Source organism: Cololabis saira, chromosome 20, assembly GCF_033807715.1.
Source record: "Cololabis saira isolate AMF1-May2022 chromosome 20, fColSai1.1, whole genome shotgun sequence".
NCBI classification, from domain to species: Eukaryota; Metazoa; Chordata; class Actinopteri; order Beloniformes; family Belonidae; genus Cololabis; species Cololabis saira.
This window is the reverse complement of record NC_084606.1, coordinates 7,367,684-7,382,264: the sequence shown is the minus strand read 5'-3', so window position 1 is coordinate 7,382,264 and position 14,581 is coordinate 7,367,684. Positions and strand designations below refer to the sequence as shown.

At 43.8% G+C, this 14,581-nt stretch overlaps 1 protein-coding gene across 1 annotated transcript; it reads left to right on the top strand.

Annotated features, from left to right (window-relative positions):
* The first annotated feature begins 3,305 nt into the window (after positions 1–3,305).
* Positions 3,306–13,842, top strand: LOC133420228 (calcium uniporter regulatory subunit MCUb, mitochondrial-like). The gene is made up of 9 exons (XM_061709848.1): positions 3,306–3,672; positions 6,052–6,112; positions 7,190–7,357; positions 9,056–9,160; positions 9,252–9,409; positions 10,773–10,879; positions 11,433–11,529; positions 13,263–13,379; positions 13,461–13,842. The coding sequence occupies exons 1-9, from the start codon at positions 3,541–3,543 to the stop codon at positions 13,542–13,544; spliced, it is 1,029 nt and encodes a 342-aa protein (XP_061565832.1). The 5' UTR covers positions 3,306–3,540; the 3' UTR covers positions 13,545–13,842.
* Positions 13,843–14,581: the final 739 nt, after the last annotated feature.

The window sequence follows — 14,581 nt, the reverse complement described above, 5'->3', positions numbered from 1 at the left end:
TACTACGGTGGACCGTGGTTACTACGGTTACTACGGTGGACCGTGGTTACTACGGTTACTACGGTGGACCGTGGTTACTACAGTTACTACGATGAACGGTATAGTCCAGCGTTTCCAGCAGGTTTTCAATTTACCGGACAAATGTTTGAAATTCCGGTCAAATTACTTAAAACGATAAATGATTTGCAGGCTGAGGCTCGATGAGAATAATATCAAAGCATGTGGATTTATAATATTTTTTAATTGAAAAGTAGGCGGTTATATGAAATAAAATTAGTCAATTAACTCACTCGATTTCTAAAATAAATAAATAAATCAATGAATAAATGTGGCCAAGCCGGCGCTCTTTAACCGTGAACATAAAGACACTGAAGGGTACCAGCTCTCAGGTGAAATAAACTCATGTGGAGCCGAGTCTCTCAGTGTTTGAGGACGTTTGTTTTGATCCAGCGATGACGTCACACCTCAGCCGGGTCACTTCTCCCTCCATTCGTGCCGGTGTTCTGCCAATCCTACCTGCCGAGAAATGCTACTTTGAGGTTCTGCGCACATGCACAGTCGATTTTCAAAGTTTGATTACCACGCTCATCATTTCTTGCACGATGTAAAATTGATAATATTGGATGTTGAGTATTTGATCCTTCCAAATACACTACCCATGACATGAATTGCATTACACTTTGTTAACATTATACAATAAAGAGAGAAAAACAACAATTCTATCACTTTATTTGATATTCATTCATTCATTGGCCTTTATTTAACCAGGCAGGTCATTAAGAACACATTCTTATTTACAATGACGGCATGGCAAGAGACAAGGACCATTTGGGGGAAAAGGAAGTGGTTTAGGGAGTAAAACACAGTAAAATTGTAGCTATTCAAAGGTAGAAAACCATTAGGTAGCATTTTTTGGTAAAGCAGCAGAAATTGGCAGAACACCGGACCGACTTCCCTGGTTCTTCTCGGCTGGAGCATCAGGCATTCCTCCGTCTCTTCATCACCCTCCTGATGGGCTGCTGGTCGGTAGCAGCCCTGCAGGTAGCATTGGACCGGGGGTAAAGGAGAGGCTGGGGGGGGCAGTCTCTTAGGCCACGTTTACACATAGGCGGGTATTTACAAAAACAGATCTTCCCCCTCTACGTTTTGAAAAATACCATCATTTACACAAACCCGCATAAATACGTTGTTAAGGGTACTATGAGCAGCCAAACCTACAGGGGGCAGTGTAACGAGAAGATAAAGTCATGCTAGCCAAACAGAATCCTGGAAAAAAAACATCAACACATGACACGAGTAACTACAGTGGCCAAACAAATTGTAAACACAGGTCGCAAACAAGACGTTTGTGACGTTTCTGTCGCATAATGTGACGTTCTGAAGCCTAAATCTCAGTTTCCCTCCGTTTACAAGCAAGCGTGAAAACAGAGTTTTTGTAAATCTCCACTTTGGCCGGAGTTTTCTAGAGCCGCGGGTTGCCGACCCCTGGTATAGCCCAATTAAACACAAGGTAATTCAAAGTGCTTTACATCAACATTAAAAGCAGCAAGACACAATTAAACAGTAAATAACAAATAAAATGAAATAAAATGATAAGAAAAGAGGTAAAATAATAAAAAGCACAAATTGTTAAAAAGTAAGGGCAGTAGAGTACAGTAGGGCTGCAACGATTCGTCGACGTTGTCGACAAAAATCGATAATCAAAATTGTCGACAATGAATTCCATTGTCGACAATTGTCGCCAGACGTGTTTTTCCAACGGAGTGAGGCGTCTCACTTCAATACAATCTTTGCCGAGAGTCGCGCATGCGCGATAGCGTCTCTGTCGAGCAGTAGCGGGTAAACAGAAAAGACGGCGTCCCGTCCTGTAGCAGCTGCGCGTAACAAAACTTCTAAAGTTTTGGAGCCTTTTAGCCTCGATACGGTAAATAAAAAGAAGACTTGCAAGGTTTTGCAAAGCCGACCTTGCTTATCACGGGAGCACGTTGGTAATGCACAAGCATTTGAAGAGAAAGCACGTCGGGTCTGGGTGACGAGTTTCAACAAATGATACACCAGTTCAACCCAGAGAACGTCCTGCCATCCAGAACCGATTTCACCCACTTGATAGAGAAAAAATATGAGACGTTTTATTTTATTTTTTATATAACACATTTGCCTGTTCTTAAAAAATGAAAAATAATGGACAGAGGTTTATTTATTCATGGATTTATGTCTGACTGATCACTGCCTTTCCTTGGTTTTAAATAGGACATTTTATTAATTTTTGGTATGAACAGGGGCAAAGTTGAATAAAATATCTACAGGACTGTCTCAGAAAATTAGAATATTGTGATAAAGTTCTTTATTTTCTGTAATGCAATTAAAACAACAAAAATGTCATACATTCTGGATTCATTACAAATCAACTGAAATATTGCAAGCCTTTTATTATTTTAATATTGCTGATTATGGCTTACAGTTCAAGATTCCCAGAATTTTCAAATTTTTTCAGATAGGATATTTGAGTTTTCTTAAGGTGTAAGCCATGATCAGCAATATTAAAATAATAAAAGGCTTGCAATATTTCAGTTGATTTGTAATGAATCCAGAATGTATGACATTTTTGCATTACAGAAAATAAAGAACTTTATCACAATATTCTAATTTTCTGAGACAGTCCTGTATTTTTCAATGAAGTACCCATCTTTCTCGTGTTTATTATCATTTGCCACATAATTAAAGCGACATACTAAATTTAAGAAAAAATTACTAATTATCCGATTAGTCGACTAATCGTTTCAATAGTCGGTGACTAGTCGACTATTAAAATAGTCGTTAGTTGCAGCCCTAGAGTACAGCAGGTAAACGTCTCATTCTTACAATGGCAAGAATTACGTTTCTATACGGTCAAAGACCGGGTCAAATACAGTATTATAAAAAGTAATCTGTAACAATTCGTATGGTGAATTAAACCAATTTGACAAATCTATGCCACAATGCCTGTTTCCAGGTCTTATTTCACACAACTGAGGAGAATTACTTTTCTATACGGTCAAAACATACAAAGACCGGGTCAAATACAGTATTACAAAAGTAATAACAAAAGTATAACGTCATAAATAAATAAATAAATAAATACCTGGCTTGAGCGGAGGTTCATGTAGTAAAGAGGAGGGATGTAAACATAAGGATGCCCTTGAGAGGAAACAAAACAATGATGTAGTTCTGCTCTTCCATCCTGACGTTTCAGGGCTTTGACACATAAAATAAATAAATAAAACCTATAAGGAGAAGAAAGCAGTGTTGTAAGAGCGAGTTGACGCCGGGGCAGCTGGTCCCGGCGGGTCGAGACCCCGCCTGGTGAAGTCCGGGACCAGCAGACAGCAGCATGCGGCCCGGCCGTTCCCCAGAACCTCCAAAAACTCAACAGACGTGTTCAAAAAGGGTCCAACAGTCCAATAACTGAGAGGAAATGAGTAAGAGCTGAACTTCTGGTTCCTCCCCGGCAGACAGTTGAGGGTTAACCGCCCCGCCCTGCTGCCGGGAAACCCTGCAGGCATGTTACGATCTGCCTCACATTCCTCACCAACATTCCTGGCTGCTGTTCTGCTCCGACCCGGAGTCATGTTTCTGTCCCAGGTCCGCAGGTCCGTCCGGCTGGCCTCCAGAACCAGCGCCCCCCTGGTCCGGGTGAGTCCAACTCGGTACTTTTACTGAAACTAACTTTTTACCAGGTCTGTGAATGTGTGTGTGTGTGTGTATGTGTGTGTGTTTCCCTGACTAACTGAGGACCTCCGCTCCGACCACAAACCGCCACACGAGGACTTTCTGTTTGTAAGATCCAGACGAGGGGGGGACCGGTTCTGGTCTGGACCAGCCCCCCCCCCCCAACCCCAGCTGATCCGGCCTCACATCCCCCCCCCCCCGCCCGTACAGCTGTCAGGTTTGTGGCGGAGCGTGGGTCTCAGTACAGAGGGGGCGGAGCATTTTCGATGGGCATTTATGATAGTCATTTTAACGTTCAACAACATCATCCTACCCATCAAACAATATCTATTCTCACTTTTATTGAGCCAAGCAAGCCTATAGGCGTATTCTGCAGAAAGCAGAGTAAAGTCACAAACTTGTTCAGAAGAACACACACACACACACACACACACACACACACACACACACACACACACACACACACACACACACACACACACACACACACACACACATAGGCCTGACAGCTGTCAATCACATGGCGATGAAAACTCAGATAGTCACGGACTGACTCAGTTCTAGGAATGGGCGATATTTTACCGTTCACGATTTACCGTCAAAAAAATTCCCCACGGTAAGAATTTGTATCTCACGGTAAAAACGATAAATTCCCGTTGACTTTTTTGTGTAAAGCTGATTTATGGTTCTGTGTTAAATCCACGCACAACGTACGTGAAGGAAGGAAGGAAGGAAGGAAGGAAGGAAGGAAGGAAGGAAGGAAGGAAGGAAGGAAGGAAGGAAGGAAGGAAAGGGGAGAAGGAAGGAAGGAAGGAAGGAAAGGGGAGAAGGGAGGGAGGGAGGAAGGAAGGAAGGAAGGAAGGAAGGAAGGAAGGAAGGAAGGAAGGAAGGAAGGAAGGAAGGAAGGAAGGAAGGAAGGAAAGGGGAGAAGGAAGGGAAAAAAGAAGGAAGGAAGGAAGGAAGGAAGGAAGGAAGGAAGGAAGGAAGGAAGGAAGGAAGGAAGGAAGGAAGGAAGGAAGGAAGGAAGGAACAAAGGAAGGAAAGGGGAGAAGGGAGGGAGGGAGGAAGGAAGGAAGGAAGGAAGGAAGGAAGGAAGGAAGGAAGGAAGGAAGGAAGGAAGGAAGGAAGGAAGGAAGGAAGGAAGGAAAGGGGAGAAAGAAGGGAAAAAAGAAGGAAGGAAGGAAGGAAGGAAGGAAGGAAGGAAGGAAGGAAGGAAGGAAGGAAGGAAGGAAGGAAGGAAGGAAGGAAGGAAAGGGGAGAAGGAAGGGAAAAAAGAAGGAAGGAAGGAAGGAAGGAAGGAAGGAAGGAAGGAAGGAAGGAAGGAAGGAAGGAAGGAAGGAAGGAAGGAAGGAAAGGGGAGAAGGGAGGGAGGAAGGAAGGAAGGAAGGAAGGAAGGAAGGAAATGAGCCTGAAAGAAAGAAAGAAAGAAAGAAAGAAAGAAAGAAAGAAAGAAAGAAAGAAAGAAAGAAAGAAAGAAAGAAAGAAAGAAAGAAAGAAAGAAGGATAAATTCCAGTTGACGACGTTTTTGTGTAACAAACATGGCAGATCTGAGAGCGAGATAGATTTATAGTTAAAAAGATGGAGTTGAATTGGTATTTTTTTTATCGTCATTTTTATCTTTATCGGGATAAATGCCAGAAATTATCGTGATACATTTTTTAGTCCATACCGCCCATCCCTACTCAGTTCCATCTTTGATACAGCTTAAATAAAAAAAAACAACATAACTGGTCTAAAATTACACAATCTATTTAGATAGATATAGACACAGCGGTCTATAACATGATTTCTGAGCTTTATAACAGAGAATAGGCTAGTCTAGTTGACAACAACACAAAGCTCATTCAAATAGGCAGGTAGTCAAGGCTACCACAACATTATGATAAAGAAATTATTTATGAAGGTTACACTGACTCACCAATGGACTCTTCCATAAAACTTTTTACATGCTTACTCCTCTTTTAAAGTTTAGAGCTCATCTCCTTCATGGCAGCAAATTTGCCGTTGGCAAATTGGCTGTAACTGTTAAGGCTGATTTATGGTTCCGCGTTACACCAACGTCGATTTAACGCGGAACTATAATTCAGGCTTTACAGCCAATCCGCGTTGGCTCACAGCCCTGATGCGTTCAGGACAGTTGTAAAGTAAAAATTAGCCTACACTGGCTGCACAATGCCCTTTTTATCGTAATTATAGCCTACAATTTACGATTATATATGAACGTATCACACAAAACGGGGCCCTATCATTGGGCCCTATGAGCTAGTGGGCCCCGGGGCGCCCGCCCCCTCGGCCCCCTCTGGCTCCGCTACAGGGTGTGACGGTCTCTTCTCCCCCCCCAGGCCGGTCTGGCGTGGTCCCCCCAAATGGTCTCCAGCTTCAGCACTCAGCCCCCCCCCAAAGGTAAGCCCCTGATCCCACGTTCACGAGTGTGGAAACATGAAATCACCTGGTGGTCCAGGTCCAGGTCTAGGGTTGCCACCTTTCAGAAATAGAAATAAGGGACGCCCCGATTTCAGCATGCAGGCGCAAAAAAAAGGGACATCCCTAAAACGTATAAACTGCATAGAAATGTGTTTATTTTATATGAAAAAAACAAATGCTTTGATTTAAAGTTTAAAGTGCTTTAATAGCATTGGACTTGCATGACTGTACAGACAGACAACCATACTAGCAACTGAAATAGCCTCCCCTGCTATCTATGTCCATATCAGCCAAGATGTACAGTATAATATAGCTACAGGTAAAGAATATGGTGTAAAAGTTAATTTATTTCAATAATTCAACTTAAAAGGTGAAACTAATATATTACCTAGTCTTATTACATGCAAAGCAAGTTATGCTAAGCCTTTATTTGTTATAATTTTCATAAAATATTCACATTTTTCTAGATTTTTTATTTGGGGTTTTCATAAACTGTGAGCCATAATCACCAAAATTATAACAAATAAAGGCTTGAAATATCTTACTTTGAATGCAGTGGGAAATAATATGTTTGTTTCACCTTTAGTTGAATTTACTACGAATGAAGTTTTGCAATATATTCAAATTTTCCGACCTTCACCTGTATATTATGACATCAATAAATAAGAGCATAATATGTGTCCGTATTGGTTCAATACGGACCTCAACTTTTAATTCCCAATTACGTAACAATTCTGTATTTCAAGGGATGGGTGGCAACCCTATCCAGGTCTGGGTCCGGGTCCAGGTCCAGGTCCAGGTCCAGGTCCAGACCAGCATCCTCCCCCACCAGGGGGTCTGAGGTGGTTCTGCTGGTTCCTCCAGACCTGGTTCTGGACATGAAGACCAGACATGTCCACGCTGGTCCAGGTCCAGGTTTGTAGACCTGGACCTGGTTCCTGCTGGAACTCCAGAACAAGACCGTCCCGATCCGGTTCTGCCAGCGGTTCTTCAGATTCCTGTGAGGAACGACCCGTTCTCATCTCTTTCTCTCTCTCTCTTTCTCCACTCCCCCAGAGGCCTCGGTCCGCTACAGCCTCGGTCGCCCGGTTCTCTCCCTGCGGCTCCCGTCGGGTCGTGAAGGTCGTTTCTCTCTGACGCCGATGTTGACCAGCGTCGGGGATCTGCTGCGGGACATCGGGGCCAGCGACCCGGCCGTGTCCGCCGCCGCCCTCTGTAACCACGGTAACGCTGGCCCCGCCCCCCTTTTACCTGGAACCGTCCAGAGGTCCAGAGACCGGCGGTGCGTCCGAAATGCCATACTAAACAGTATATACTCAAAAAGTATACTTCAGTTCAGCACAGTTTTGAGTAAATATCAGTAGTATGCATTAACGACGTACTACTCAGAGCCACACGTCACTTCCTGCCGTTGGGAGGGGGAGTTGTTACCATGGTAACAACTCCTGTCACAGCAGCAGTAGCAGCTGTTACCATGGTAACAGCAGCAGTAGCAGCACCGCTCTGCTCTTTCCCATTTATCCTGGCCGAAACAAGATGACATTATATAATATTATTATATACGAATATTATAATGTTAATATTATATAATAATATTATTATACTTAATGTTATATATACTTAATGTTAATATTATACTTATGACATATACGTATCTGCGCAGCACTTAGCAACCAAACACTGCTGCATTGCATTGTGGGAAGTTTCTGCTCAGCTAGTGTCCATCAATCCATACTAATACATTTCTCCTGAATGAGTATGGATAGCGCATACTATTGTGTACGTACTAATGTTTCGGACGCACTGAAAAACCTCACATACTGTTTTTGCTACTCATTCGGGTGGAAGTGTGGGATTTCGGACGCAGCGCAGGACCTGGACTCACGTCTGTCCAGACGCTAACCCTTCCTGACCCACCATAGAACAAGTCCGCCTGAGCATATTTTTACATGTTTGCATGCTATACTGCCATTTTATGGACTATTTTTATTTGCTATGCATCAAAACAACCCATATAAGCCAATCTTAATAATATGTATGTTACAAGTCCAGATTAACTAAATAAATTGCTAAAAAGTGCAAATAACTACCAAAAAACTGTAAATCTTTTTTTTAAATTTTACGTATATTTTTCTAAATACAGAAATCCCATAACTAGATCCCTCAAAATTGTCAATGGAAAAAAGTAACACAGAAGCCTTTCAAACCCCAGGAAATTTATTTGGAATGAATTCATACTTTAGTTTTTGAGATATATAATTTTATATATCGGGTTGAGTGAGTATGTAGTGTTTGTATGGTGTGTGTTGGTTGTATAGTGAGTGTGTGTGTGTGTGTGTGGTGTTTGTGGGGTGTATAGTGAGTGTGTAGTGTGTGTATGGTGTGTGTGGCTTGTATAGTGAGTGTGTAGTGTGTGTATGGTGTTTGTGGCTTGTATCGTGAGTGTGTAGTGTGTGTGTGTGTGTGTAGTGTGTGTGTGTGGTGTTTGTGGCTTGTATCGTGAGTATGTAGTGTGTGTATGACTAGTTTCCCGGGGGAATGACGTGACCTCCCTGAAGTGGCGTGAAAAAATACAACCTGACGACACGCTGACAACGTGATGATGTACGTGTCAACGTATGTCAATATGTCAACATATGTCAAGCGCTGTGAACACGAACCGGATCTAGAAATAACCCTAAACGTCAATCATGAAGATTCCGTGTGGCAATTTTACTGGATTATTATGGGATTTTTCCAAACAATTTAATGGATTAAAACTCTGGATATGTAAGTGAAACTCTTCCTGTTTAACATGCAGAAAGAATTATTGCTCTGTTTTATTTGGTTGTAATTGTACAAACATTTAAAAATCAATATGCAAACGGGAGCGCCGGCGCTCCAGCCGGTCTTAAAGGGTTAACGGAGCGGCTGTGCTTGCAGACGGACAGAGAATCTCCAGCTGCACGTTGATGGAGACGGTTCTCAGCAAAGACTTCCAGCTGCTCATCAACGACGTCACCTACAACGTCCGCTCGTTTGAACCAGGTAGGACGGGGTTGCAGGTAGGGCCGGTACGGCGGCTGCACCTGGGTCCCGGCTGGTGGAGGTCTTGACCCCCTTCTCCCCCTTGTTCCAGGCTCGTCCCACGAACACGTGCTGGGCCTGCAGGACATGAAGTACCTGGTCCACCTGCTGCACTCGGCTCTGAACGTCCCTCAGCAGCTGCACCTGCAGCACTCAGGGCTGCTGGCGCAGCAGGACCGGCTCCGGCAGCAGCTGCAGCCGCTGGAGGAGGTGAGGCCAGCAGACTCCCACAACACTCCCACTAACAGCCCCACTAACACCCCGAACAGCATCACTGTGGATTCACACCGAAAGCATCAGAAATCGTCTGTAACACCTGCATCACGCTGCAGAACTGGAGGGAAACAAGTGTATATACATATATATACAGGACTGTCTCAGAAAATTAGAATATTGTGATTTTCTGTAATGCAATTACAAAAACAAAAATGTCATACATTCTGGATTCATTACAAATCAACTGAAATATTGCAAGCCTTTTATTATTTTAATATTGCTGATCATGGCTTACAGCTTAAGAAAACTCAAATATCCTATCTCGAAAAATTAGAATATTCTGGGAATCTTAAACTGTAAGCCATAATCAGCAATATTAAAATAATAAAAGGCTTGCTATATTTCAGTTGATTTGTAATGAATCCAGAATGTATGGCATTTTTGTTTTTTTAATTACATTACAGAAAATAAAGAACTTCATCACAATATTCTAATTCTCTGAGACATATCTATATATAGCGTGCACATCTTGGGTTTCCTCTTTCACCATGGATCACACTTTGGGAAGCCTTCTTTAAATTTCAGCGTTATTTCCGCATCGATAAGAGTGAGTTTGATGCTCCTGAACAAGTTTGGTCCCGGATCAGCAGGAACTATCGGGGAAACGTTGGTCCCGGTGAACGGCTGCAGTCTGTCTGCAGTGAGCAGCACCGACACACCGGAGCGGATTCGTTTATATTATTTAGGCTGTGTTTTGTCATGAATGAGCACCGTTTTTTTTTTATTATTATTTTGCGTTGGATCGATGTAGCAAATAAAATAGTTCAGACCATCCAGCTCCTCAACCATCAGTTACTGTTCCACATGAGCAGAATTCAGATAAGAATAAGATAAGATAAGATAAGATAAGATAAGATAAGATAAGATAAGATATAGAAAACATATAGACTAATAGATATAGAAACATTTACAGTAGTTCAAGTGGAAACATTTAGTTCAGGTAGAAACATTTAGTTCAGGTAGAAACATTTAGTTCAGGTAGAAACATTTAGTTCATGTAAAAACATTTATTTCAGGTAAAAACAGCAGTCGACTAATAAAAAATGTCAGTTTGCTGGATGAAATATATCCTGATAAAATAAGTTTGTATGTACAGCTCTGCTCATGTGTGCATGTGAATGAGCGTAGGTTTCTACACAAAAGTAAAATCTGCATTGAGGCTTCTTGCTTCGGGAATCCCGGTTTGTGACAATGAATGGCAGCCGGACGCCTATGACGCTTTTGGTGTGAATCCACGGTCAGACCCCACACACACCCTGAACGTGAGCAGCTGGCTAACTTCCCTTTTCAAACACAGGTGAGGGTTGAGCTGGCGAAGGAGGCGGAGACCAGGGCCTCTCTAATGGGGTGGGTGGGGCTTGCCTACCTGTCCCTGCAGGGTGGATTCCTGGGCTACCTTACCTGGTAACGTATACCTGCACCTATTCTTCACACGGCTAGTTCATCTGTGTTCCTGTTGTTGTCACCTAGAGAGGACCTTTGCTGCTGCAACCACGACCTTGTTGGGACCAGGAGATCATCCCCACATGGGCTGCTGGTCCCAGCAAGGTCCGTGGTCCCGGATCCAGACCTGCGGTTCCTCATGAGACCACTAGGGTCCGGATCCGGACCTGCAATTCCTCTACAGACCACTAGGGTCCGGATCCGGACCTGCAGGTCCTCTACAGACCACTAGGGGTCTGGATCTGGATCTGGATCTGGACCTACGGTTCCTATACCGACCACTAGGGTCTGGATCTGGACCTGCGGTTTCTCCACCGACCGTTAGGTCCGGATCCAGACATGCAGTTCCTATACCGACCACTAGGGTCTGGATCCGGACCAGCAGGTCCTCTACAGACCACTAGGGTCCAGATCCGGACCTGCAGTTCCTCTACAGACCACTAGGGTCTGGATCCGGACCAGCAGGTCCTCTACTGACCATCAACGCAGGTTCTCAGAGGTGGATGTGTTTCAGGTACGTGTTTGCGTGGGACATCATGGAGCCGGTCACCTTCTTCATCTCCTTAACCACCAGCATGGTCTTCTTCGGCTACTACCTCCTCACCCGACAGGTGAGCTCCGTATTGGTGTCCTCCGGAGGACCAGCTCTGAGTTTCACACCTGCTCCAAAGACTTAGCGGGGCACCCAGGTTCTTCAGGTGTGACGTTCTGTTAATATGGTGGGGTTGGTGCTAGGTTCCTGGTTATGGAGAGGTTGGTTCCTGGTTAAGGTAAGGTTGTTCTAGCTTCTAGGTTATGGTGAGGTTGGTTCTAGGTTAGGTTGGTTCCTGGTTATGGAGAGGTTGGTTCCTGGTTATAATAATAATAACTTGCATTTATATAGCGCCTTTCAAGGAACCCAAGGTCGCTTTACAGATCATAGACCTTTTTTAAGGCATGCCTTGAAAAAGGAAAACCAAGGAAGAACAAACAAAAGAAAAACAAAATCAGGACAAAACAACAGGGGGGGGGGGGGGGCACTAATTTAGAAAAGCCAGGGTGAAAAGGTGGGTTTTGAGTTGTGTTTTGAAACTGTCCAGAGAAGGGGAGTCACGGATTACAGCAGGGAGAGAGTTCCAAAGGGTGGGGGCAGCAACACTGAAGGCTCTGTCCCCAAAGGTCTTCAGTCTGGTCCGGGGGATGGAGAGCAGACCAGCGTCCGAAGACCGCAGGTTCAGGGAGGGAGTGTGGTGATGAAGGAGGTCAGACAGGTACTGGGGGGCCAGAGTGTGAAGGGATTTGTAGGTGAGTAGGAGGAGTTTGTACCGAATGCGGAACTTAACAGGTAGCCAGTGAAGGTGGATGAGGGTGGGGGTGATGTGCTGCCATATGCTGGTTATGGAGAGGTTGATTCTAGATTCTAGGTTATGGATAGGTTGGTTCTAGGTTATGGTGAGGGTGGTACTAGGTACCTGGTTATGGAGAGGTTGTTTCCTGGTTATGGAGAGGTTGGTTCCTGGTTATGGAGAGGTTGGTTCCTGGTTATGGAGAGGTTGGTTCCTGGTTATGGAGAGGTTGGTTCCTAGTTATGGAGAGGTTGGTTCCTGGTTATGGAGAGGTTGGTTCCTGGTTATGGAGTGGTTGGTTCCTGGTTATGGAGAGGTTGGTTCCTGGTTATGGAGAGGTTGGTTCCTGGTTATGGAGAGGTTGGTTCCTGGTTATGGAGAGGTTGGTTCCTGGTTATGGAGAGGTTGGTTCCTGGTTATGGTGAGGTTGGTTCTAGGTACCTGGTTATGGAGAGGTTGGTTCCTGGTTACGGTGAGGTTGGTTTCTGGTTTTGGTGAGGTTGGTTCCTGGTTATGGAGAGGTTGGTTCCTGGTTACGGTGAGGTTGTTTCCTGGTTACGGTGAGGTTGGTTCCTGGTTACGGTGAGGTTGGTTTCTGGTTTTGGAGATGTTGGTTCATGGTTACGGTGAGGTTGGTTCCTGGTTATGGAGATGTTGGTTCCTGGTTATGGAGATGTTGGTTCATGGTTACGGTGAGGTTGGTTCCTGGTTATGGAGATGTTGGTTCCTGGTTATGGAGAGGTTGTTTCCTGGTTACGGTGAGGTTGTTTCCTGGTTACGGTGAGGTTGGTTCCTGTTTATGGTGAGGTTGGTTTATAGGTTCTATGTTCTAGGTTATGGAGAGGTTGGTTCATGGTTACGGTGAGGTTGTTTCCTGGTTATGGAGAGGTTGGTTCCTGGTTATGGAGAGGTTGGTTCCTGGTTACGGTGAGGTTGGTTCCTGGTTAGGATGAGCACAAGTTTTAGAGGTTCGGGTCCAGCTCTGGATAATAATGACCCATTGTCTCTGTGTGTCGCAGGATTTCGTCTACCCGCAGGTGAGGGATCGTCACTTCCTCCAATTCTTCTACAAGACAGCATCAGTCAAGAAATTTGACGTCCAGAAATACAACCAGCTAAAGGACGAGCTGTCGAAGGTGATCCGGTTTGTTTCAACCCCATAGGTGAATCTATATTTACAGGAAATGTAAGCCAGCTGCTCGTCTGTGTGGTTCCAGGTGGACGAGGATCTCCGGAGGTTGAGGAACGCCATCCGGCTGCAGCTGCCGGTGGACCAGGTTCAGCCTCACAAAGCCGCCTGACGTTCCTCCTGACAACCAAACCTGGCTTTACTAAGATTACAGACAAACACAAGCGTTTTAAATTACTATCTCATAGCTGTACTGGGACCAGGCAGTTTAACTGGTGTACGGTGCCCTAGTATCCCAGCATTCCAGTAGTACACCGGTACTCTGCACTACTACATGTACACTAGTACATGAGTAACTTCAACTAAATCGATAAACTGGTAAATGGACTTGAAATATGTTTGGATCTCAACCTAAAAAATGGTATGATGTAACTTGTTCAGGGGGCGAATAAACCAGGGGGGTGGATTCACCTTTTGTGGAGTTTGGAGTCTTTTTTTTAAGGTTGCACAAGTTTCCGGTGAGACAGTAGACGCTGGGACGTACCCTGGGATAAAGTTGCTTTCGTCAATGAAAATTATGACTAAATATCGTCGTCAACGAACCTTTATCACCTGAGGAAAACGAGACGAGACGCAATGAAAATGCTGGTCATGTGATGATAACGAGAATTAAATATATAATGTAATATTGTAGAGGAATAAAAACTAGACTAAAATGTAGATTACAAAATAAAAACTGGTTTAATGTCCATGTTTTCAGTAGTTTCTCTGGTTTAATGTCCATGTTTTCAGTAGTTTCTCTGGTTTAATGTCCATGTTTTCAGTAGTTTCTCTGGTTTAATGTCCATGTTTTCAGTAGTTTCTCTGGTTTAATGTCCATGTTTTCAGTAGTTTCTGGTTTAATGTCCATGTTTTCAGTAGTTTCTCTGGTTTAATGTCCATGTTTTCAGTAGTTTCTCTGGTTTAATGTCCATGTTTTCAGTAGTTTCTGGTTTAATGTCCATGTTTTCAGTAGTTTCTCTGGTTTAATGTCCATGTTTTCAGTAGTTTCTCTGGTTTAATGTCCATGTTTTCAGTAGTTTCTCTGGTTTAATGTCCATGTTTTCAGTAGTTTCTCTGGTTTAATGTCCATGTTTTCAGTAGTTTCTCTGGTTTAATGTCCATGTTTTCAGTAGTTTCTCTGGTTTAATGTCCATGTTTTCAGTAGTT

Coding starts and splice junctions, on each gene's coding strand:
- LOC133420228 (XM_061709848.1), top strand. CDS start 3,541: ATGTTACGATCTGCCTCACATTCCTCACCAACATTCCTGGCTGCTGTT. Junction 7,358..9,055: donor CGCCGCCCTCTGTAACCACG/GTAACGCTGGCC, acceptor CTGTGCTTGCAG/ACGGACAGAGAATCTCCAGC. Junction 9,410..10,772: donor AGCTGCAGCCGCTGGAGGAG/GTGAGGCCAGCA, acceptor TTTCAAACACAG/GTGAGGGTTGAGCTGGCGAA.